The sequence below is a fragment of the Cryptomeria japonica genome, chromosome 3 (genome assembly GCF_030272615.1).
Source record: "Cryptomeria japonica chromosome 3, Sugi_1.0, whole genome shotgun sequence".
Lineage (NCBI taxonomy): Eukaryota > Viridiplantae > Streptophyta > Pinopsida > Cupressales > Cupressaceae > Cryptomeria > Cryptomeria japonica.
The window spans coordinates 28,643,344-28,669,493 of NC_081407.1; the positions used below are offsets into that span (position 1 = coordinate 28,643,344).

The 26,150-nt window shown below is 37.9% G+C and overlaps 1 protein-coding gene across 1 annotated transcript in view; it reads left to right on the forward strand.

Annotated features, from left to right (window-relative positions):
• Positions 1–1,135: 1,135 nt before the first annotated feature.
• LOC131068604 (ATP-dependent 6-phosphofructokinase 5, chloroplastic) overlaps positions 1,136–26,150 on the forward strand; it is a 28,275-nt gene continuing 3,260 nt past the window's right edge. The window contains exons 1-12 of the mRNA XM_058003832.2: positions 1,136–1,500; positions 1,707–2,072; positions 3,764–3,851; positions 4,004–4,077; positions 4,528–4,639; positions 5,649–5,744; positions 5,916–6,017; positions 6,187–6,261; positions 7,691–7,831; positions 8,093–8,209; positions 8,302–8,406; positions 8,589–8,669. Of these exons, the coding sequence (XP_057859815.2) occupies positions 1,738–2,072; positions 3,764–3,851; positions 4,004–4,077; positions 4,528–4,639; positions 5,649–5,744; positions 5,916–6,017; positions 6,187–6,261; positions 7,691–7,831; positions 8,093–8,209; positions 8,302–8,406; positions 8,589–8,669 (1,326 nt within the window). The 5' untranslated portion in view covers positions 1,136–1,500; positions 1,707–1,737. The remainder of the gene's footprint in view (positions 1,501–1,706; positions 2,073–3,763; positions 3,852–4,003; positions 4,078–4,527; positions 4,640–5,648; positions 5,745–5,915; positions 6,018–6,186; positions 6,262–7,690; positions 7,832–8,092; positions 8,210–8,301; positions 8,407–8,588; positions 8,670–26,150) is intronic.

Sequence of the window (26,150 nt, forward strand, 5' to 3'; positions counted from 1 at the left end):
AGAACAACCTTTGCAAACCTCAATTCAAATTTGTAGCCTTCAAACTCTTCATATGAAATCACAATTTAGAAATAATTGAATATCATTCACTTTGCGACAAGCATGACTCTAATACCATGTGAGATTTGCCAAGGTAACTTGAGCAAAATTAAACAACAAACAAATGTAAATTGTTAGAAAATGGAGAAATGATTGATGAGAAGGCATGGAAATTACATTAAGAGTGGAGGTGTATATAAAGAAAAAATATCCTACCTACCACCTTACCTAACTTGCTATATATGCATACTTACTTGCCGATTAAGTTGGTCATTAATCTACACCAACAAGTTGGTCGAATTGATCTCCACTCTAGTAACTGTTAGGTTGACATCTCATGCTCCCATAGAGCAATGTGACGACACCATTGGACCAACGAAGGCACAAGCCTACGATCAAAATGACACAACAAAGATTTGAACCTTGGTGGACACAACAACATCATCACTTAAGTGACCCATACTACGAGATGAACCTCATATAACATATTAAATAATATTCTTAAATATAATATAATAATTATATTTTATGTAAATATTTTACTATCAATATTCTATAATTATAATTATATTAATGTAATAATTATTACATGATATTTAATAATTAGTATAATAATTATAATAATATAATAAATAATAAAATAATAAAATAATAAATATTAAATATAATAATTAAAATTAATGTTGAATTAGAAAAAAAATTGAAGTTAAGATTAGATTAAGGTTATGACATCTTTTTGAATAAAACTTAAGATTATTATTAGATTTACAATTATGATAAAAATTATGTAAGTTTTATGATTTGATTAGTGTTCAATTAGAAACATATAAGACCTCAACCTCTTGCCTTAAATTAAAATAAAAAAAATTATACTATAATTTCTATCTATCCTAAAATTCACGATTCAAATGATGTCTTGAAAGTTTAATTTTTCTAAATATAGGAAAATTAAATTGAGTACTGTATGAATTTAACTATTAAACTGATTTATTGTTTGAAGATGAATATAATTGGGTAAGAAATTCAAGGTAATTTTCATATTTTGATTCAATAAAAAAAGGAAGACAACTATAATTAGGTGACGGTTTAGCAGTCAGGAATGAGGAAAAACGAGCGGTTGACTCAGAAGCGTATTGGCATATTCTTTAAAAAGTTGGCGACAAGAACAGAGAGCCACATTATTTCTTTTTCGTTCTGCATATACCATTAATTCGATTTCGTTCTTTGTCCATGGTATCCGCATAAGGCTTTTTTGGGTTATGCAAATACCCATGTATTTAATGCCTGTTTCCAATAAGTACCCACGAAAACCTTTGGAAGCATCGACTTTCTAATAGCCGTTTCGAGTTCAAAACTTTTTGGGAATAAATTCAATAATACTGCTGAAGTATAACACTAAATTCCAATTTTTTTCAGATAACTGCATTATTCTCAGTATCTTCTGCTGCAAATTTTGTACAGGTGAGTTTATTCAGTGTTTTATTGCTTATGTTAAGATCTAGTAAGGATGCAGTATTGGGATCAGGTTTTACTTATACGTATTGCAGGTTTTTTGCCCATATCTACCGGGTTGTGTATATACTGCAGGATTATATATATGGGTGTCGGGTTATGAACAAATTACAGGCTTTTATTCAAATGTGTATTGGGTTATGTGTATATTGCAGGCATCTCTTCTCAGAAGTTTCTCCTAATTAGATGGCAGAAGCGGCTCTGATCAATCCCAACCTCTGTTCTGGCCAAAAGAAATTGCCAGCTCTGCGGTCTAATAAGCCTCATGTATCTACTGCAAGGATGCCACGTGTTGTAAGGCTAAAGCTATGGAGGGGATCTGGTGGGAGAAGAAAGGGGTGTATTGGTGGGAAAGACAGAGTTCATGTGGCAGCCTCGTCGACAGGGGAGAGTACTGTTGACAGCGGTGATTTTGACGTAGAGCAGTTTGAGAGGGATTTTGAGGAGAGATTTCAGCTTCCACATCTTACCGATCTGTTTGATTATAAGCCGATACAGACCACATTTTGCATCAAAAGCAGGTATATTTTCTGGTTGAAATTCGATGTATTTTAGGTGCCCATTTATATATTTGTTCTTAACCCAACCTCATTTTGATATATTTTAGTCACCCAATTACAAAATAATTGTTTTTACCTTTGATGAGGTTACAGGTCTCTAACATGATGCAGGTTTAAGCTCCGATCACACCTTTAGATTTGTAAGCATGGGTCATAGGGAAATGTACTCTACAATCAGTACACCATAACCTCACCACATGTCTGCTAGAGTTACGGATTGCCTTATACTCTGTCTTTATTACAATTACATCAAAATCCCTTGGACAATACATAGTTGTTGCTCACTCAAATATCATTTTGCAATATTTAGGGCACCCACTTACGTGACTGTTGTTTTCCAACTCTCCCCACTTACATAATTCTTGTTAGCTCAACTCCATTTTCATGTCTTGAACTTATTTCGTTGTTGTGCTTAAATGTTCCACCTAACCGTTAGACCACATTGGTCAGGATGGTCAATGCATTATTAATTGATATTCTAATCAGAAAGTACCCCATCTTACCTGTAGACCTCTGCCAGATGAACAAATACGCGATCGTTATTGTAATAAGATAAACCTTGCTTTTCTACTAACAAGCAAATTGGGTACCCTGGTGAAAACTCTTGCTTGATATTTGTTTAAGGAGCAGTATCCTCAACTGCAAAGTTATGTGTTCCATTCTTGGTCAAGTTTTGTGAAATTTATAGTTACAACATCCTTTCCCACTGGTCAAGCTATCCAGAGGAAAGCTAGCAGAGTCGAGCTGAGTTGTTGTCAAGCTGTAGATTAATAATGAAATTGACATCAAAACTAATTATGAAATTCATTAAGTATATTAAAATGGATGGTTGGAGTTGGCGTTCAATCAACTCTTGATATGTACAGTTTATAGTTATACACGCTTTGATACTACCAAACAACTGCAGGAAAGAGAGGTGGTACTTAAGGTGGGCTATCATCATTTACAAAGCATTCTTTCACCCTGATCAATGTGTGCATGACCTCTTTGTAGGGTTCCAAGGTGGTTTTTGGATGGTTACCCTGAAGATGCCATAACAGATAAAGCAGTAAGCTGTGTTTGCTCTCAACATCTTTGTGTAGTTATTGCCAGTTGTTTCTCTGAGTTTTGGCCCAAGTTATATTTTGATACAACTCTTTCTTGAGTCATTTCCAAGCCCAAGTCACGTGATTATGCTAGAATCCTTTCTGAAACTGGAATCTGGTTAGAACCATGTTAGAAAAATTAGTTCTTTAGCCTGAAATTTCCTGTAATCATTTGAATATTATTGCCTTTTTAGACTGTAACATGACAGTAACATTCTCTTGCACTTGGGGGATTCATAGTGTGTTTTTTTGTGTTAGAAGATATTTTTACTTCTATATGCCAGAAAACAAATTTCAAGTGGTCAACCAATCCCCAAGTGACTTCCCATCTTGTAATAGACACTTCTTCCCCATCTAAGTTAAAACCATTCCCCAAATTGTGTTAAAAATCAGCTAATAGTTTTTTCTTTTGAGTTTAGAGCTTAAATACTCCCCTTTACTAAATAGGTGCACATATCCAATTCAATTAGCAAGAGCAGAGACTGTGTTTAAAAATCTCATACTTAACTAAAAACATGCGTAATTCATACAAATTCATGTTAACATGTGTTTTGTAAATTTATGCAGTTGCCCTCTACCTGAAGATGACAGAGTTCATCCACCGGGAGACCTGGGAAAAATGTTTGTTCATAATGATGATCGCGTATTACTGAAGGTAATTTCTTTGGTTTCACAGCTTCTGTTCTTTTGATGAATGCAACCGTTTAGTTAAGTCCTTTGGAGTTAACACGTAATTGTATTGACACCATTCTCTGTGCTTCTAACTGCAAGACAAAAAAAATTAAGTGCTCACGTGACATGTTTCAGGTTATCAACTATGCAACACCATCATCTGCTGGTGCAGAGTGTGTTGACCCTGATTGCAAATTTGTCCACCAATGGTACTCTTTGTCTTTCATATTTACTCTTCAGAATTCCATAAGTCAGTTGAGTCCATTTGCAGAAAGAGAGTAGATGCACGACATATGCTATTATTTAAACTTTAATTAAATATGTGAGTATATCATATATTTCATAGGAGTTGATAACAATAATCAGAATGTGATCTTGGTAATGAAAATATGGTCTTGGTCTTTCTTATGCATAGAACTTCCTATATATTTCAAATTGTATATAATAAATTGATAGCCCATGGCAATAAATTGATTTATTTGCCATTTTACATATGTTCATGGATTTTTTTATTACATTTTAATTGCACACCTGGTATTGTACTATATAAAGATATATGATATTTGGGCATGGCCCAATATTATATGGTTCATTCTGTTTCTCATTTTATGCAGTGCTAATACTGTGTAGTACCATAATTGCTGTCATGCACACTGTAGGGTACATCGTGCGGGGCCAAGGACAGAGATATATTTTCATCCTGATGATGTAAAAGCGGCAATTGTTACATGTGGAGGACTCTGCCCTGGTCTGAATGATGTGATTAGACAGGTAGGATAATTTTTTATTGTTTTCTTTGTTGTTAAGTTTTTAGCTTCAAAGATGATGTTTTCTTCTAATAGAACTAACTTATCCAAAACATTTTTTTCATACTACTATGGAGGCTAGAAGTTAGTCCAAGATCAACACGATGATAATCTTTTTCTGTTATCTGTTTATTAGCCGAAAAAATTCTTATCACTTAAACACAGAGTTACCAGACATTTACCCTCCTCTGTTCTATCCATGTATTGGATATCAAATATGCATACAATACTTCCCTACATTTATACATAAATGGGCCCATATTTGGGCTATATCTGATATGTCTGGACATGGTACGCGACTGTCAGGTGCTGTATCCAGTTTAGGGTCATGAAATAACATTAAAATGTTGCCCCCCCCAAAAAGAACATTAGAAATAAATTGTTCTCACACACATTTGCGCATTCTACAACACTAAAGAGTAAAGACAAATAGATCATTACAAAAGAATATATAAACAAAAAATATAAAAACCAGATATATATTTAAATTCTGCATCACTCGAGACAAATATATCATTATTAAAAGAAATATTATAAACAAAAAATGTAAAAACCAGATATATATAGATATATAGAATGTTATATTCTATGCTCTTAGAAATGCAAAGAATTGAATTTATGCGTGTTTTTATGATTTCTGTATCTAGTCATATCTGTATAAAGGGATCTAGAAAATTCACTGTATCCATAACTGAGACTATATCCATCTGATACCATACCTGTTTCCATGCAACTTTACATAAATATGTTTGGTTGGAAAGTTTTATGATAAACCAGCAGACTGCTCTGAGACTGTGCAGATCTTTTACTTAATTAATTTTCTGGATAATATCATCCATGTCTTCTCCTTTTGGCTTTCAGTTGCAAATTTTGCATATATTTCAAGTTAATCCTTTAGATATTAATATATTATCCTAATCTACATCCATTAAATAAGGATAGACGATTCCATCCATTGTTGTTGGTTGATGCAGATAGTTATAACACTTGAAATATATGGTGTCAAGAACATTGTTGGCATTTCTTATGGATATCGTGGACTGTTTGATGAAAACCTCCCTGAAATACCTGTGAGTATTGATGCATATGCAAATTATTATAATTTCATGCTTTGGAGTCATATATTCTGAAATGTCTCTCATTACATTTGAGTTGGTTTTATATGAAAGAAGCTTGTTTTCTCAAAGACTGTAAATCATATGCTGTGATTATTTTGATTGAATATTCATTCCTGTCATCAGTTATCAAGAAAAGTTGTCCAAAATATCCATTTATCTGGAGGTAGCCTTCTGGGGGTCTCTCGTGGAGGTGGAAACGTAACAGAGATTGTTGATAGCATACAGGTAAAAATTCAATTGGCCTCAATTCTTCACATAGCACTTGGCTTAAAATTGACCACGGTACATGAAGAACTAGTTCGATATTTTCCTATTATATTCAGTAACTTGGCCTTTGGTCATGGACCTAACCTCACTTAGCTGATGACTGCTTTGATATATTTTGGCTGTGCAGAAAAGGGGGATTAACATGCTTTTTGTATTAGGTGGAAATGGAACCCATGCTGGGGCGAATGCCATTCACAATGAGGTTCAATCTAATATCCATTTATATCTTTGATAGGAAATGAAGATTAAACATCATGAACTAGTTTTATAAGGAAACAACAATTGCACATTGACTAATAAATTAGAACCTAAAATGAAGATTGAACATCATGAACTAGTTTTATAAGGAAACAACAATTGCACATTGACTAATAAATTAGAACCTAAAATGAAGATTGAACATCATGAACTAGTTTTATGAGGAGACAACAATTACACATCAGCTAATAAATCAGACCCCAAAAAAGTAATTCACATGCTATACTTATTAGCAGTTTATGTGAAAGAATTTTTAAATACAGGAACTACAGAGTGGGTGCAAAAGAATATGTACCATAGCTTGAATTTGTCCTTGAAACCTTTATATTTACAATATCAATATCAGAAGTAGACATCAACCTTGAAAAAGTAGGTTTACTATAATATTGCAATGATTGGCAGCATTACCTATTTCTTGACTCTTGATATGCTAGAATGACAGTTCTTTCTGGATTACCTTTGATTAACTATTATGGTATCATTTATAGATACCATACCACTTTACTCTCACTTCAATCATATCTACAAGGCTACTTGTGTTATTAGCAATTACTCCCCTGCAATGCAGTATGAACTATAGTATGCCTTAAATGGCAATACTGACCTACATATTGTACCCCGAGGGTCTCTTTTACAAATAAAAAATATTTTAATATTCAAAACAAAGGAAGTATGTGGCTATAATTCACAAGTTTTTAATTATTGCTGCAAAATGGAACTGGCAATAGATTCTTTATAGTTTTTCATTTAACCTGAAATTTTAATTATGAAGTACAAATAGATTACAGAAAGGCTACATGGAGTTATTATTATATGATGATGCAAGGATGTTAACGTTAATCTTCTAAATAATAAAATATAGCTGTGATGATTTTACACCCTTGGTTATGTAGAATAATTTCTAAATCTGGATAATATAAACTATAAAGGAATAATCTTCCCCATATTTAATATTTATAAGGTCTGGTGGATATGCTCCAAGAGGAGTTTGAGTGTCAAATTGAAGGTATAAGACCTTTCTTGGAAATGCATATAAAACATGGGATAGACCATAGGAACTGAGGGTAGAACAAACTCACAAATATCAACATTGAAGTAGACAACACCATGGGAAAGGCTTTGTGAAACTCAAGATCTCGTGGTTGAAAACCTGTAGGATGTTTTAAGGTATACTCGATATAAAATTATTGATGATTAATACAGAGTAATTTCAATTTTTGCAAAAATCTTGCCTAAAAATTTGATTTATTTGGAAAGAGTATTTTTTAACAAACTTGCCAGAACTCATGGATTTACGTGAGTTTGAATCAGTATGGAGGAGTGCTTCATATGCTTAAGAGGAAATAGAGAATAAAATATTTGTTTATTTACAGTGTCGCAAGAGGAGCATGAAAGTGGTTGTGGTAGGAGTTCCCAAGACAATCGATAATGATATCTTGCTAATGGATAAAACATTTGGCTTTGATACTGCTGTTGAAGAAGCACAGCGTGCTATCAATGCTGCATATATTGAGGTATTTATATATTTACAGAAATCCTTGCATAGTGATTTTCCTCTTTTAAGATTTTGTACTAGATTTCAATTGTTGCTGAGACTATAATATTAAACAAAAAGAAGGAAATAGTTGTCTTTATATTCTCAAAGTGAGCCTTTGATTATATCAAATTTTAGGTGATATTTTCACTTTAACATTGACTTTGTAAGCACACACTGGCGTTACAATGTATTAGTTAACATGCTGAAGTAATGCTTGGTTTGATTCTCTGTACTGCAGGCACACAGTGCATACCATGGTGTAGGAATAGTTAAACTTATGGGAAGGAGTAGTGGCTTCATTGCCATGCATGCATCACTTGCTAGTGGACAGATAGATATCTGTCTAATTCCTGAGGTATGTCATGCAGCTTAGTCTTGTGTCCATCAGGAACTGACTTATTCAATTTAAAAAAATATAATTTGAAATTTTTCATTGCCTATGCACAGATTCCTTTCATTTTAGATGGGCCAGATGGTGTTTTACAGCATCTTCATAATCTCCTGTCATCAAAAGGATCAGCTGTGATTTGTGTAGCTGAAGGTGCTGGACAAGTAAGTAATATTTTGTGTTGAATGTCTAATTTTGTTCAGGATAACATTCGATTGTTCTTCTGAAAACTTGGAAACCAACAAGTTGAGAAAGAGTTAGTTTGTAGATGTTAAGAGAGCACTTGCATGTGTACCAACATAGAAATTGTGGATTTAATGTGTATGCTACATTTTGGAAATTTCAGGATTTGTTTAAGAAAAACAATGCTACTGATGCATCAGGAAATCCTGTGCTCGCAGACATAGGTGTACATCTTCAACAACAGGTTTGATTCCTTGGAACACCATATCAAATTTTTGTTATCTTCTAGAAATAAGGTCATGTTCATTTGCAATGCACTTCTAGGTGAAATAGTTTCAATAAAATACAATATCTCCAATTCTCTAGGGAGCAAATAAATAGTCAGTTCTTTTGGCTATGTAAATTTATATGCAATGCTGAAACGCTGTTAGCCTTGACACTGTGTCTAGCAAGATTCTGATTTTCCTTTGTTACTAAATTCTTACTCAGCAACACTAGAGGTACCTCTAAAAATGATCGAATGCAATCGATTTGAGGGCACATGCTTCTATATTAAGAGCAAGAGCATGCAATTCAATATAATTTCATTCATTTTTCCTTTTTCATCTTTGGTTGTCTATTCACTAATAGGTTTTCAAATTTCTTTTGCATGAAAACAAACTTTATATTTTCTTATGGTCATATTTCATGCCTACCCATGGTCCAAAACCCAAAGACCTAAAGTCACCTATAACTGTCTAGTTTTGCTTAGATGTTGCTGCATGTTGCATTTGATTTTAGTCCATCCGATCTTGGTGTATTGTTGCTAATTATATTATGCCTTCACATGGAATTTCTTTTCAACATCCAATGCTAGCAAGAATAGAATTAGTCTACATCATACTTGTGTAATGTCCCCTCCTAGGTATAGGCCTGTTTAACAATAATTAATCTATTTCAATACACTTATGACTTAAACTAAATTAACTAGGAGACAATTCTATTCTTAGTTCTTTCTTAACATAAATCAATCTGTGATGTTACCTATTTGAAGCTGTCATAGTTCAAGTAATTTATCAATCATTAATGAACAAATTGTCAATTTATCATGCTAGATAATTAATCCAATCATTCCTAATCCATAATTCTTAATGCAATGTTCAACCCTTGTTGCTACCCGGTCCTAAGGAAGAAGGAGATTGTTATGTTGCCAAAGTACTTAGATACCATAACACGATAGGCTCCCTCAAAGTTTACGGATGCAGATCTTGGGACCATGCCAATCTTGGACCAATTCTGATGGAAGCACTACTGGGGGATTGAATTAAGCATCAGCCTGTCGCACTGGATTTGTGAGTTGTTGAACATAGCACCTTAGAACATCTAATTCCTTCTCTCACTGCCTCTTTTCTTCTTGTTCAACCTTTAATCTATCTTGTACCACCTTTGTAGAATCATTTAATTCCTCAATCTCTTGTCCAGCACTAGTAGGCCCTAAATCAATAGTTTCTACATCATATTTGTCGGGAGGGTTCTCATCTCCTGCCTTATCCCCACCCTTGGAGTAGCTATTTGCAATGTGTGAGTTCCTGTACTATCCCTTGTGATCTTAGAGAATTTAGTAGCTTTCTTTTTCTCAGTTGTTTTCCTCGTTCTCTCCAAGAAACTCTCTAAGTCATCTGTTGTATTCTCTTCCACTACTATTACTTCTTTAGTCATTCTATCTTGCAGCCATGCAGGGATAGTTGACTATTCCTCTCTCTCTTCTAATTCTTTGGACCCTTGACATTCCTGGACAATAGAACCTCCTTCCTTTGTTCACATCTTCATCTATGATGTTAATGCCTTCATTCATTATAGCTGTGTGAATTACAATTAGCACTTGTACCACTAGATTGTCCTTTGGTAACCGTCTTGTTTCTTGAGCCGCTATTCCACTTATATTATCTTGTATAGCGGACTCCAAGGATTCATTCACATCTTGGCCTTCACTTCTTGACTTTCTGTGATAGATGACCGGTTCATAGAATCTCTTGAAGAGATGATGTGCTAGTGGAAGGGTGATCCGCAGTGGTCTTTTGTCTCTTTTGTCTTGATCCTTCCTTGTGACTTTCTTTCCTTTTAGACTCCTTAGGATTAGATGCTTGGGCTGCGTTTTCCCCAATGCTCATACTCTCTGTCTCTTCATCAGATGATTGGGAATCCAAATTTCCCATCACATCATACGTCAATTGTGCACTTTGTTCTTTCAGCTACTTGACTTGTATATCAGCCCACTTTTGTGTGTATGTTAAGACAGGTTTCATCACTTCATTCTAGTTAACTTGTACATCTTTTCCCTTTTCTTGTTCAAAGGCACGCTGGAGGCGCCTTCCATCATCTTGCACCTAATTTGGGATGGGAAACAGCCCGCAAGTCCTTATGATATCAATGGGCAGCCGGGAAAACATCTTTCTACTAACTTCAAAGTCATTCTTAGCATTCATCCAGCCCTCAAGATGTGGTTTATGTTTCTGCCTGCTTCCATTGATCCTTCTTGTGTTATTGTATGGATCAAAGTTTGTTCGTGGTGGATAGATAACAAGAGGATAAAACTTCAGCTCTTCTTTTGATTTTTCAGCAACTTGTATTGATGGGCACATCTGCACTGATTGTCCAACAGCGATTGGAAAATATATTCCAGCTTTGTGTCTATTCTTTTGAATTTGTCATATGTAACCAATTGCCTCAAGAGCTCCAAAAACACCATCTTATTAGTCAGGGACCTTGGAAGCTTGTATGGTTAGGATGAAGACCCTTGAATTCTTATGTATGTGAACTTGGGGCATTGGATGAACCAATATCAATACTTCTTCACTAGATCTTGTTGCAAGGTGTACGCCCTTGGTCTCCTTGTGCTGTGCAACGCAGTGCTCAGGTTTGTGACATGGCTTAACCGCCTCCTGTGGATTTTATAAGTCTTGTAGTTCTATCGAGTATTAACAAGTAGATCTTTTGGTGCAACGACAACTGTACTTATAACAAGTGGTATTAGATCCTAGGTCACAGGTTCAAACCCTCTCGCTTGCACTGGGGGGGATTGTTGCAATGTGTGCGCCCTTGGTCTCCTTGTGCTGTGTAGCGCAACACTCAAGTTTGTGACATGGCTTAACTGCCTCCTGTGGATTCTATAAGTCTCATGGTTGTATCGGGCATTAACAAATTGATCTTTTGGTGCAACAACAATTGTACTTCAACAAATCTTTTGCTGGTTGAGACAACCTTTGATGAATAGTGCCTTGCAAGGTCCTTACTAAATGCATTGAAAAGACATCATTGACTCTCCTAAAGTGTGCCTTGTTGTGGAAGTGTAACCGTGTATAGCATTCACATACCTTATTTCTCTGTCATTGTTTCCGACTAGACCTCGATATGTCAATCCTTTGTATCTATAGGCCCTCACTAATGGGTAGACGACATACGAGCTCATGCAGAATTGCTTGGAACGCTTGAGTCTTATCGTTAGCTATCATTGGTTCCACGTAGTAGAACATCCAAGTCTCAAAGTATGATGCTTGAGGACTCCCCATGATTTGATTTAGCAATGTGATCAAATCTCCATATTCTTACTTAAAGTCTAATCGGTGGAGTCTCTTAAGCATCTTGGTGATGTGATCTAGGCTTGTATATCCAAAACTTGTTGATGATTTCCAAACATTTCTCGAGGTCTTCATCATATATCATTTGTGCTCCTTTGTTTTTATAGACCATTGTGTTGTAATCAGCTATATCGAATGCTTCGTGGATGGTTGTCTCTGATAGTTATGTCAATATCTTGCCATCAAGAGCCACTATTTGTCTTGACTCAGCATTGTAAAGTTTTGCACGCTCAACTATTTGCTCATTGCATTGAATAGCTGGAGCAAAGCCAGCTGCTTGTACTAGCCATTCTTGAGCATCTTCTTTGACACACCGGAAGGATTACTTCTATAGAGAGGTCCTCAGAATTTCTCCATATTAAACTTCCCAAGATTGGTATCTCCAACATTCGCCCATTGTGAGATGATCCTTGATTCCAGTAGCACACCTTTCAAGGAGTCCTTGATCTATGTTTGTCTGGATATTCCTCCGGTCCTTGGGGCTGCCATCTATCTCCTAGAAGAGTTGCTTAAGTTATTACAATGAAAAGATGCTAAGGAGGCTAATGCAAGAGATAAAACATCATAATCAAAACATATGCTTAAGGATTTGCAGCTATTTCACGAGTTAACTGAATTCAGACGAAATGATAAAAGAGATAGAAGTGAAATTAAGCAACTTTGATTTCAAAAGATTAGATCCGCCAAATCCTAACCTTCATACCTTGCTGGTATTAAAACTCAGAATTAAACTCTGAATAAGGGTTTCAGGTCTGATTAGAATCAGATTTTGATTGAATTAGGTCTGAAAATCAGTTGCTTTCACTCTCCCTTATGCTGGAAACTGACCTCTATTTAGGTCTGATTGCTAATTTTTCTTGATTCTTGATGTGAAATTCACTGTCCATGGTTTCAGTGGTGCCTTGTCAAATTTGCAATTTGAATCTCTGGTCAGCAAATGGTGTTGCTTCAGGTCTGCAACTTGTTGATGGGAGGCTGGCTGAATTCACTCGGAAATTGCCTGAAGTTCGTACCAAGGGAGATGATGAAGGTCTGCTCCAAATTCGCCATGCTGATGAATTTCGCTCTTCAATGATGATGTTTGATTGAACTTCTCTTGTGCTGATGAAGGAATTCACACTCTCTTGATGCTAATTGCTACCAATGGTGACCTTAATTGATGAAATTCGCTCAAGTTGTTGTCTGATCTGTTATTCACTTGTCCTGCTCTAGAAGGGATTTGCTCTGTTCTTGAAGGGATTGAATTAGATTGATGAGCAAATGAAATGCTCAATCAGTCTTATATAGGCATTTGCACTTGGGCCATGACTTTTAGTTCTCAAGAGGGCTGACTTATGAGAGGTTGTATCAGCAAATTTCTTTAAGTGATAAATAATCTTGTCTTACTAACCCAAGGTTGTGGATTCCTTCTCATCATTGATTCTAGCATTTCGTGGATTTCACATAGTCAAGGACAAGTTGCACACTTCACCTTCATATCGTGGATTCAGCCAAGGCTAGGATAAAATTCATCTTTCATTCCCTAAGTCGTGGATTTATCAAGTTCATGGATTTCCTCACTTTGTGGATTTTGTTAAGGATAATCATTGAGTTTCAAGCTCAAGTTGTGGATTCTTCAACCTCATGGAGAATGTTGATCTTCACCTCAAGTCATGGATAAAGTTGATCATTTCAATTCTTCCTTGTCTTGATCATTAAAAGCACTTTATTTGCAAATTTTGAAGATTCAGTGATAAATTTGATTAGTGCAACTTTCACTCAACATCACCCTCAAGACCTCCAAGTCGTGGATTTAGCCTAGGCATGGGTTTTGTTTGGGCGTGGATAATAGGAGGTTGTGGACTTTGTGGATACATGGATAAATTAAATCTCACCTCCTTCATTCATCAATTTCGCTAAGGGAAGGATACAATTGTTGCAAGGTTGACTTGATGTTAACTCTCCTTGTCATAGCCATTTTAAGCATTAAGTCATCAAAATCATGCATTTCACCCAAAATTTTGAAGGATTGATCACCTCCTCTTAGGCATCAAGTCATTGAATTCATGGATTTGTGAAGGTTATGGATAGATTGATCATTCCACCTCTCACTTGTCTTGAGCATTGAGCCTCTAAAGTCATGGATTTGTGCACGCTGTGGACAAATTTCTTCACCTCACCTCAAAATTGTGGATTTCATGAGGTTGTGGATTTTGGCAAGTAGTGGATTTCTCCACCTCATGGAATTTTCAATTGTGTCCACACTTCGTCTCATCATGATTTCGATTTTGCCTTTGGTGAGGGTTTTACCCGTGGATTTGAAATCCAAGGAAAACAATTGGTACTCCACTTATATTTCTTTCCATCCATCTCTCATCCTCACTTATATTCTCTTTGACATCCATTCTTCATCCACTTAGTCTGGATTGGTTCTTGCCTCCTCATCCTGTCCTTAAGGCCCTCTTCTTGCTTGATTATTCGTCTATCATGGAACTCATGCCTTGCATGACCTAAAGATTGCATCGTGAAGCTTCGCTTAATTAACACCTTGACTCTTATCTAACACTTCAACACCAAAGCTAAGAGGACTCCAAACTAGTCTAAAGGGAAACTTAATTGCTGCTAGACTACCCGAGGCATCTAAGACTACTGGCAAAAGAGGGGGTCCCCATTTGCAATGGGGCAATGTGTGAAAAGGTCACAACATTTGGCGACTCCATTGGGGAAATGTTCTTGAACATTTCAAGAACAAAACTCATTCCGAACCCAAAATCATTGATTGACTCCCCCTAACGCATCAAGAGATTAGAAAACATACTTAAAAGGGAAGAAAATTTTAAATTATATCAGGGCACTTAGTCATTGATTACCTATGTGTGTGCAAATGCGTTCATTTCCCCTCACAAGGCAATTGTGACTCATAGAATCCACTTTGACTAGCTACATGAGTTATCTTGACTCCAAAAGTATCCTGGATAGAGCCTCGTTGCCAATGAGCATCCATAGCCCCGACGAGGTTATCGCTATAATCTCATGGAGATTGCTTTACTTTTGGTAAATTTTGTTTTCATACTTGTAGAGATGTCCACACTCCCAAAGCCAAGTATTTTGATATTTCATTTTCATTTCATTTTTTCTCTTTCTTCTCGATTTTTTCTTTCTTTCTTTTCTTTTGATGTTGCTTTCTTTTTCACATATTTTTTATACTTTGGCTTGTAAGCAATGAAGCTCACATGGGTTGAAGAATTATAGAGGTGTGGATTTTTTACTAGTACAAGGTAGGTTTCGGTAAGAAACTCGGGGTTGGAAGTAATGCTTGAGGAATTGTCTGTTGATAGGCAACAAAACATCCTCTCTAGTTAAGGTCTTTAGCTTAAATGCATTTTCTCCCAAAATTTCAGAAATCTGGTAGGGGCCTTTCCAAAGTCTATCAAATTTATCATGCTCACCCCTCTTCTAATGGGCTTTGTCCCAACATAGATGAAGTTAGAAATCCTAAATGCCTTGACCTTAGCTTGTGTATCAAACCATCACTTGACAACTCCTTGATGTTTTGCAAAGTTATCAAAGGTTTCGTCTCTTTTGTCTTCAAGATGTAATAGTTGTGATAATCGTGTCTAGACTCTATACTCACCCTCTATGTATTATTGCATGAACTACAGAGTGGGGATTTGTAACTAGATCGAGAAAATCGGGTCTCGTCCATACACTGATAGGGAGAGATCCCTAAAGAGCTCTTAATTCTTGCCCTATTGGCCCAAAGAGCATATTTCAATTGCGTGTGCCAATCCTTAGGGTTTTTGTCCAATAACTCCTTAATTATGCTCAAGAGGTTCTTGTTTGTCTTCAAGATGTAATAGTTGTGATAATCGTGTCTAGATTCTATACTCACCCTCTAAGTATTATTGCATGAACTGTAGAGTGGGGATTTGTAACTAGACTGAGAAAATCGGGTCTTGTCCATACACTGATAGGGAGAGGTCCCTAAAGAGCTCTTAATTCTTGCCCTATGGGCCCAAAGAGCATATTTCAATTGCGTGTGCCAATCCTTAGGGTTTTTGTCCAATAACTCCTTAATTATGCTCAAGAGGTTCTTGTTTGTAGATTCAGCTAAGCCATTCCCCCAGGATAGCTATTTGATGAAAATTTTAAGATTATACCATGCTCAAAAGACCAAATTGAAAATTTAAGTGACGTGAATGTGAGACCATTGTCACAAACTAAAGCAAGGGGACAACCAAATTTGGTAACAATATATTCCTCTAAAAATTTAATCACTTCGGTAGTACAAAACTTTAAAGCTTGAGCTTCTAACCATTTGGTGTAATAGTTAGTTGTGGTTAGGATATACTTGTGTTGTGTTGAGGAAAGGGGGTTGATCATACCGATGAAATCGAGACCACATTTTGCAAAAGGTCTTACTTTGATCACAGGCAACAACGACATGGCAGGATTCCTTTCTCATATGGTAGCTACATGGCAAATATGACATGTTTTCACATGTTCACGTGCATCTTTGAACAATGTGGGCCAGTAATATCCCTCTCTTAGGACCTTGTGAGCTATAGCTAGAGCACCTCCATGACCAGTTTTGAATTTATTATGGAAATGTTCCATAATCTCCTTTACTTCATTTATCTCAACACATCTCAAGTATATTTTTTCATGGTTTCTTCTATAGAGCATTGATCCTTGAAGCATGTATCTTTGACTCTTGATTCTTGATGCTCTTTTTTGTATTGGATTCAAATGGGAGGGACATTTCTGATTAAGCAACACACAATGCCCTTGTACCACTTGTTTGGAATAAAATCTTGGAGCTCATAGACTTGTTGAACTAATTTGGGCCCATTGATCGCGGTTGTTTGTGTCAAAGCTTGTCCTCGCACAAGCTTCATGGGTTGGATTTCTCTAATGGCTGACAATAGCTCCTTGACTATGCTTTGTGTTCCCTTTCTTGCACTCCTCTTGATTGTTGTCTCCATGATTGGATTGTCCTTGCATTATTCTCCTTGGACTGGAAGAAATTGGCCATGAGCTTTTGCTCACATGTGGCATCAAGTATCCTGGGTTTTTCAAAAAACTCTAGCCTCAAGTATTCTTCGTTCTCCTTTTTGTATGCCTTCCTGACTCTATTGTCAAGAACTTGCTCAATTTTTGTGCATACCTCCTTTGGCATCTTACCAATGAGTTTCTCCCACCACTTAGGTCTCTTTGAAGATAACCCACCATCTAAATAGCCTAGTTATTATGAATTGGGCTGCTTGTTACTATATCAATTGGATGTTGATCCAAGTTTTCTTGAAGAAAGTCTTAAAGTATATGTATTGGTCCCTCTCTAGGAGATTCCACGTGTTCGAAATCATTAGAGTCCTCCCCTTCAGGTGCAGCTAATGGAAGTTGAATGCATAACTCTTTGGACTTCAGAGGTTGATCTACAAAACTCTCGATGTCAAAAGAGAGCTGAAAAGGCCCAACATCATCAATCAACACAACCCTATTGAATGTCAAATGATTAGTGTCCACATCAATCAACTTGCAGGCTTTATGATTGCCATTGTACCTGTTGGTGTCTATTTTATCATCTACCAAACATTACGATAGGATATCCGAAGGTATTCTATCCTCTCCTGAAAAATCACTATTGATTCCAAGGTCTATATGTGCGAACAAGCGACTTTAGTGGAATAGCTTCTTGGGTAGTGTATGCTGAAATTTTCAAGGGGGACTTATGTTTGACAAGTATTTTTGAACTGCTGGACTTAGATGGATTTAGCAATTTAGGCTCTTCTTTTTTTTGGGAATTTTCTGGGATTTAGACTTTCAAAAGAAAGGGAAAAAGGGATAGAGTTCAGGAAAGCTAATCTAATCCTACGAATTCTGGAGACGGTATCAATTGGGTGCTCTCGAGAAACCAAACCTTGCTTCGCCACACTAGGGACAACTACACAAGGCCGGTGCAATCTTCAATGGGTTGTGCTTATGATCGAGATGATGGGATGCATGGGGATGGGCTCAGACTAACTTTGCACGATAGAGTGGAAATCATCAATTTACCAAAAGTATGAGCGGAGATACATCATAGTTTTGACACTTATCAAATCCTTCATTCAAATTAACAGCAATGCAAGCAAATCTAGATTAATTCTAATTAAGTGTTGAGGCAATTGAAACCATGCAAATCATTCAAATAATAGAGATTACAAAGCAGCGCACATGCAATATATTATCTGGAAATGACCTTAAGCAACAATACATCAAAAACCTCACCCTTTTCAAATGAGAGGAGGCAACCTTATATAGTTTCTCAAAAATAAATGAATGGCCGAGATCAAACAGTGATCAAGGGCCAAAATTGAAAGTCCTATACCCTAATTAGGGTTTCTCGGAATACTATCAGTTCAAACAAATGAAAGAGTGACAAGTGGCGTAGCTGCTAATTTTACTGAGGTGAGTGGCCACTTTCCTCTTTCAGAGACTCAACGTATCTGGACATAATGAGCTTGACCTCCTCCATGGTGACACTTGGCAAACCGCCCATCTGGAAGTCGATGAGGTCCACATCGTCAGCGCATGTGGCAAGGATGCCTTCCCACTCCACTACTTGGGTGAGGAAGTTGTCATCGATGGAGAGGAAGTTTGCAATCTTCGAAAGATCGCCTTTGCCAATCATCCCTGAATCTCGGAAGAAGCTCGCCTGAATCCTGGCTCTTAGGTTCTCTGCTTGTAAATGCTTCTCCCTTAGGCTTTCCTTCTTCCAAATCTCTGACGCCACACGGAGTATCTTGCCTAGGATCTCTCTAACACTTGCCTCTGTCTCAAAACACTTGGTCTCGGATTTCTTTAGAACCTCAATCCGAGTGACCAGAGCATAGTACCACGTGCCGAAGTTGTACCTATCTCTTGTCTGTATGATGCTTGCATCCACTAAGCTCCTCTTTGACATGCCTTGGATAACCTTTAGGTGAGGGAGTATTTCATTCTAAATTTCATCCACTTCTTCCCAATTGGATGCTAGATCCTGGATACGATCAATCAACAAAGAAGTTGCCTCATGTGCCGATACTAAGTTTTCTACCAGGGTGTCAGCACGTATCGAAGCATCTGAAATCCACTCCTTTTCTTGAGTGTACGATCCCTTTATATCATCATAGTCCTTCATTGATCCCTGCTGAAGAGGCTGTGGTGGAGTAGCCGGGACTTCATGGTTGAGCAGGCTAGTAAGATGGAGAACATACTTCTTCCACTGTTGGTTCTCTTCTTCCACTTTCTTTCTCTTTTCCTTTTCATGAGCCAGCCTCGTCTTTAGAACGTTGCAGGAGTCATCAAAATATTGGATCTCTTGGTCCTGGGTAGGCTTACCCGTCTCTATGGTGGTAACCTTGTAATCATCTGCGGTGACATTGTCCCTAGTCTTCCCTTCTTTGGGCACCGCTATCTGGACTGTCCTGAATCTGGCACTATCTCTCTGAATCAAGGAAAACTTCCTGGCTGGTTTGGGCGGTTTAGCTATAGCGGATTCATTCACCTTCTCCAGGAATGTTGCGGTGACCTCCTCGGTTGAGTGGGCCTCCTTGGGAACCTTGGCCTTTATCCTTGCTCTCAGCGAATCTGGAATGGTTGATTGTTCTACAGTGTTCCGATGAAACTCATCATCTGCCTCTCCTGGGTTCGCTGGTATGCCATCCAAGAAGATTGTAGGTGCTTCAATTTGCCCCCTATCTGGACTTCGGAAGACCTTTTCCACCACTTCCTCAACTAGCTGGGAAAGCACTCTTACTTCATCATCAATCACACAGATGTTCATCTCTTGCTCCCCAATTGCACTTTGATCAGGCACAATGGAAGCAACACTTAGGATGGAGTGACTTTCGTTGGATTCTCTTCTCTCACCTACAACCCTTTTCCCTGTGACCTTTGTGGAGCTTCCACCCAACTCCTTCCTCTTTCGAGACCCAACACTTTCTGGATTTCGAGCATCACAGGCGGAGGTACAAAGGTCGATGGACGGAGTATCATCTACTCCCATTAATTCATAAGTCAAAGTCATACCTTTGGCCTTCAACTGTTTTGTCTTTTCAGACGCCCACCACCTTGAGTACTCAACCACCGACCTCATGAGGTCTGCTAGATCTGATTTCTCGCCCTCTGTCCAATCTATTAAGACTAAGGGTTCATTCTTCATCTTTTCAAAGCCCGGCTACTGAAGTTCTAGGCTTTCTTCTACTTGATTGACAACTCTAAATACTTCCGTTGCTCTCACCATACTCAAAGGAATTCTTGACTAGAATCTCTTCCGAATCTCGAAACTATCGATTGCATTAGCCCAGTAGTCTTCTAGATCCGGTCTGTGCTCAAACGTTGTCCCTTTGATCTTCTTTATCCTATGGAATGGATCGAAATCCTTTCTTGCCTTGTATTGATAGAAGGGATACGAGGCCAGTTCTTTCTCAGCGGTGGCTGCAGCCTGTGGTGATGGCCATGTTTCCAGCCCATTACCAATTGTGAGTGAGGACGTTCTTGCCTTCTTCTGGTTATCCCTTTGAATCACTATATACTCCTCCAATTGTCTCACAACCTCGAGCAACACCACTCAGTTGGTAGGGTAAGCCGAAAGCTTGTGTGGAGGCCCGGAGAATCCCTAAATTCGGAGGTAAGTGAACTTGTGATATTGGATGTACCAACACTCGAACCGACCGATGAAGTCCATAGACTCTTGAGAGAGCTTCTGGTGCAGGCCACCTTGAAGTGTCTGGGTAATGTGCATCAAGAAGGTATCATTCACCCTTTTGAAATGGAACTTCTCCTCCATGTGGAGCTGGGGATAGCAATCGTATACTGGAAATTGGTTCTCCTTGTTCCCAACTTCTCCTCTACAAGTGAGACCTCTGTACCTGTAGGTCCTGGCCAAAGAATAAAACAAGTAAGAACTCATGAAGAAAGTCCTATTCGCCTCCAGGTTCCTTAGCTGGCTGTCTAGGTTGTCACTAATCATCCGGGCCCAGTCTATCATTTTTACTCCATTGATTATTTCATTAATGAAATAATACATCCAGGGTTCAAATGGAGCTCCCTGAGGATTTCCTATTATTTTATTGAGTAGAACAATCATGTCCCCAATGTCCTCCTTGAAGTATGCTCGCACTAGGCTCTTTCTCTAGAGTTTGGAGGCGCCCTTCTTCGGCTTGTCTAACCAGGAATGGTTAACTATGGCATCATATTCCTCTAGGTGGTCGTGGTACAGACTGTTAGCTTCGTCCTTTGTCATATATACTGCGTTGTGGTACTCAGGGATCCTGAAGGCCTCTCTGATGGCCTCATCGCTGACATTCGCCAACACTCTTCCATCAGGTGCAACAATATCCTTACTGATGAGGTTGTAATGTTTGGCACATTCGACTACTAGTTCATTGCACTGCATGGTGGGGAGGAAGCCGACAGCGTGCACGATACCACTCTTCATCATTTTTCGCACAATGGTGGTAAGTACAAGGTTGTCCAGACCAAACATTCGCTTCTTAAACTCCCTCAGATTGATGTGTCCGAGGTTGGTGTCGCTGATGTTCTTCCACTTTGAAGTCATCCTCGACTCTGGAAGAGCATCTTTGTCTGCCTGAAATTTCATAATGTATAAGGCCTGCAGGCAAACAATGGAAATTTTAAAGTTAGAAAAGAATTTGCAAAGTTTTGAAAATAACGAGGCTACGAAATGGCTTAGTGTTGGAAAATTTTCCCCTTTTTAATTCTCATACTTAGCCATAAAAATCGAATTTTCACCTTAAAATCCTCAGGCTTAAGGTTGGTTGTGGTTACCACCAAGTGTCAAAACTTTCAAAAAAATTTCATACTTAGCCAAAAAAATGATTTTCTTCCTCCAAAATTTTCGAAAAAATCATTTATTAAATTCTGGAAAATATTCAGAAAATTCACAATTTTAATTTCACCTCTGACTTGGATAGAAGTGAGGCTAGAATTTTTCTCCGAAAAATTCAAAAAATTCAAAAAAGTTTGGATGATTCTTCCTTGTACTAGTTGCCTTTCTCCAGAAATTTGTAAACCATTTGCCAAAAAATATTATCCAACTTCCAGCAATATCTAGAATTTTCTCCAGATGATCTTCAAACTGACATACTTTACTAAGCTCTCCTTAGTAACTTTGAACTTTTTGGTGTAATAACGAAGTTGATAATGAAGTATTTGTAAACAAGGTTAAATCTTCAAGTAGAAACCCTTAAAATCATCCAACCCATACTTCTAATTTTAACTTCATGTTTCCCAGTTTTAAGACAATATCTCAAAAAAACATTCCATTTTGATTTAAGTTTGAAGATATTTATTGATTTTCCAATATTCCCTTTCAAAAAAAAACTTTACATTTTGAATTAATATCTCAATAATTTTCCAATATTCCCTTTCAAAAACTTTCCATTTTGAATTAATATCTCAATAATTTTCCAATATTCCTTCAATATTCTTTTTTTCTAGGAAAAAAAAAGCTTTCCATTTTGGATTTATTTTGAGGATTTTTAATAATCCTTAGATATTTTCCTCATTTTAGATTTAATTTTGAAATCTTTGTGGATTTTGTGACATCATTGGCATCTTTGTTTGACTTTTCAATGTGTAGGTGGATTTTTGAATTTTATCTCCATCTTCTTCAAATTTTGGCGGACTTTGCATACCTCTCCAAGGTATGGTGGACTTTGGTGGTATCTCCTAGATGGCTTCTCTAGCCTTGGTAGATTTTAGATAAGGCTTCTCATGGGCTAGGCAGACTTTGGATAAGGTTCTTCATAGCCTTCTATCTTATGGCGGACTTCAGACTCGCCTCTTCCATCACTTGGCATGCTTGGGCGGACTTTAGGCTACACTTCTATACACCCTACACATACATGGCGGACTTTGGAGACCTCTCCACCTTGGCCTAGTCGGGCTTCAAGCAACATCCTTCTTGGGTGGACTTTGGAGTGAGGACCTTCATGGTCTCCTTTACCTTTGGCAGACTTTGGCCTTTGCTCCTACGTGGCCTCCTCCTTGGTGAAAATTTGGCTAAGGCATGGGGTGGACTTTGGAGAGTGCTCCTCCTTTTGCGGACTTTGGTGCTAGCTCCTTCATGGCCCCCCTAAGGTGTGGCGGACTTTATGGATAGCTCCTCCATCACTTGGGCGGACTTTAGGCATCCCTCCTCTTGGTTGGGTGGACTTTGGAAGGCTCCCCTCATGGCTCTCTTCAAGGCAAAATTTTGGCTACGACATGGGGCGGACTTTAGCCTTTGCTCCTTCATGACCTCTCTAGCCTTGGTGGACTTTGAGGTGTGCTCCTTCATGGCCTCCATCAAGGTGAAAATTTGGCTAAGGCATGGGGCGGACTTTGAAGGTCCCTCCTCATGACTCTCCTAAGGCATGGCGAACTTTGGCCTTAGCTCCCACATGGCCTCCAAATGCATGGCAGACTTTGGCCTTAGCTCCCACATGGCCTCCAAATGCATGGCGGACTTTGGAGAGTGCTCCCACATAGCTCCCAATGCATACATGGCAGACTTTGACACATCTCCTCATGGGCGGACTTTAGAGTGTTGGCCATCATGGCCTCTTCAACACATGGCGAACTTCTGGATAGCCTCATTTGCATCGTGGTGGGGTTTGAACCTGCAAAAATACTTCAAAACCCTTGTTAGCCAGACTTAGAATAATTTTCAAAGAAATTTCAAAATTTCACAGTTTAATCTAATTTAACCGGATTAACTTGAAATTTGAAATCCAGGCCTAGGTGGATCATCTACAGCAGCAAAAAGCCTAAAATCTAGGGACTTAGCTTTTTAAGGTCAAAACTTGGAATTTTTGAGTTCCGGTTGAAGTTGGTCAGTGGTACAAGTGTAAACCCTAGGTTTGCATCCCAAAAAAGCAAAAAGCCTAAAATCTAAGGACTTGGCTTTTTTAGGTCAAAACTTGGAATTTTCGAGTTTCGGTCGAAGCAGGTCAGTGGTACAAGTGTAAACCCTAGGTTTGCATCCCGAAAAAGAAAAAAAGCAGACATCCCTAAAAAATAGGAAAAACTTTCTAAAAATAGCCATACCGGGGATCGGGCTAAAAATGCCAAAAACGAAACTTCCTAAAAAATAGGAAAAAGCAAAAAAGCAAACTTTCTAAAAATAGAAAGTTGTCCAAATTCGTCCAAATCGATTGCGATCTTCGTCCTTTGGCCTTTCTAAGCACTCTGGTGGTGTTCACACTTCGGAATCACATAACTTGCAAAAACTAACTTTCAATCGTCAGGGCTTGAAATGCTCTGAACTAGACAAGGCTTGGTGAAACTGCAGCAAAAAGGTCACAGGACACTAACAAAACCCTAGAAAGCAGGAAAATCAGAGGGTCCCCAGTAGCAATGGGGCAATGTGTGAAAAAGGTCACAATAGTACCCTATCATCAACTTCTGACTCTTAGAGTCAAGTTTGGTTCTCTTGGCATATGGAATCCAGACCCATGTAGTAGACCAAGAAACCTTAAGGTGGATGACTCTTGGTTTCCTTCCAGACCATTGTTCCTTTGGAGTCTTCTCCTTCATTGACTCTATCAAAGACTTGTTGAGAAAGTACACTATGGTGTAAATTGCTTCTACCCAAAACTTCTTGGGAACACTTTCATGTTCCAATATGCATTGGGCCATCTCCGTAATTGTTTGATTCCTCCTTGCAAGTATGCCATTTTGTTGAGGTGTATAGGGTGTTGTGAATTGGCATATGATGTCATGTTTAGTATAGAAGTCAAAGAATTAATTGGAACAAAATTCCCCCCCATTACGAGACTTAAGAGTTATGTTTCTACATCTTGACTCTTTCTACTAATGACTTGAACTTTTGAAATTCTTTAAACACTGATACACATTTTCCTATTGCAACCATCTACAAACAAGAGAAAATACTTGGCATTAGTGATTGATGTTGTCCATTGGTACACAGACATTTGCATGAACCAGCTAAAGGACCTTCTGAGCTCTCCAAGCCCATCCTTTTGAAAATGGATTTTTGTGTTGCTTCCCTACCTGGAAAGATTTGCAAACACTTTGTATCTACTATTGGACCTTAGGTGAACCTTCAACCATATTCTCTTGAGCCAACTGAAAGAGATAAAAAGGTTGAGATGCCCATAATGTTGATGCCCAAGAGCACTGATATTAGATGAACTTTTTGCAACCAATGCATGCTTTTGAACCTCTCTAGTGTCAACAAGTTGATACAAACCATGATCTTCTATGCCAAGTGCGATGGTCTTTTTGGACTCCTTGTCAACAATATGGCACTTATGTGCATTGAAGATGACATCCAATTTGGGACAGTGGCACATAATTTGACTCATTGAGAGCAGATTAAGCTCCATGACCGGAACATAGTATACATTGAGGAAAATAGGAGATCACTCACCACCAACACCAAAGATCACTCAATTTGAGCAAGCCATATACTCAATGAATCAATCATTCCTATGTGAAAAAAGTCTAAATGCTCCAAAATTGATGTACCACACGGAAGAGTTGGAGTGATCTGTTGGTTGTATGGCCATAAAAGCATAGAATGTTTTGCGACATTAGCCTTTGGTGGAGGCTGTCCTTGGTTGGATTTTTTATCAACCAACCTCTTCTTGTAGTGCTTCTTCAAGTGACCAAATTTACCACAATAATGACACGTATAGTCCTCAGATTATTCAAAGTATTGACATTTTATCCTTGACCTTTCTCTCGAGGTCGCTTGCCTTTCCCCTTGCCCTTTGTTGTGATGGCTTGTTTTCTACTCGAGGAACCACTACTACCAAATTACTTCCATTTGTCCTACTGCAAGAGTTTGCTGCACAAATCATCAAACTATAGGTCAACACTTGTAGATGTGATGTTGAGTGTTTTAATGAGATGCTTATAGGACGGTGGTAAGCTTTTCAGCATTATGAGCACCATATCTTCTTCCATTGTACGTGCAATAGTTGCTAAGTGATCGTGAATGCCTTTGATCCTCATCAAATGATCCTAAGAAGGCATCTTCTCGTACATCATGATTGAGAATAACATATTCTTCAAGAAGAAGACCCTCCTTCTACCTAATGTCTTGTGCAAATCTTAAAGGTGCTTACAAATCTCTA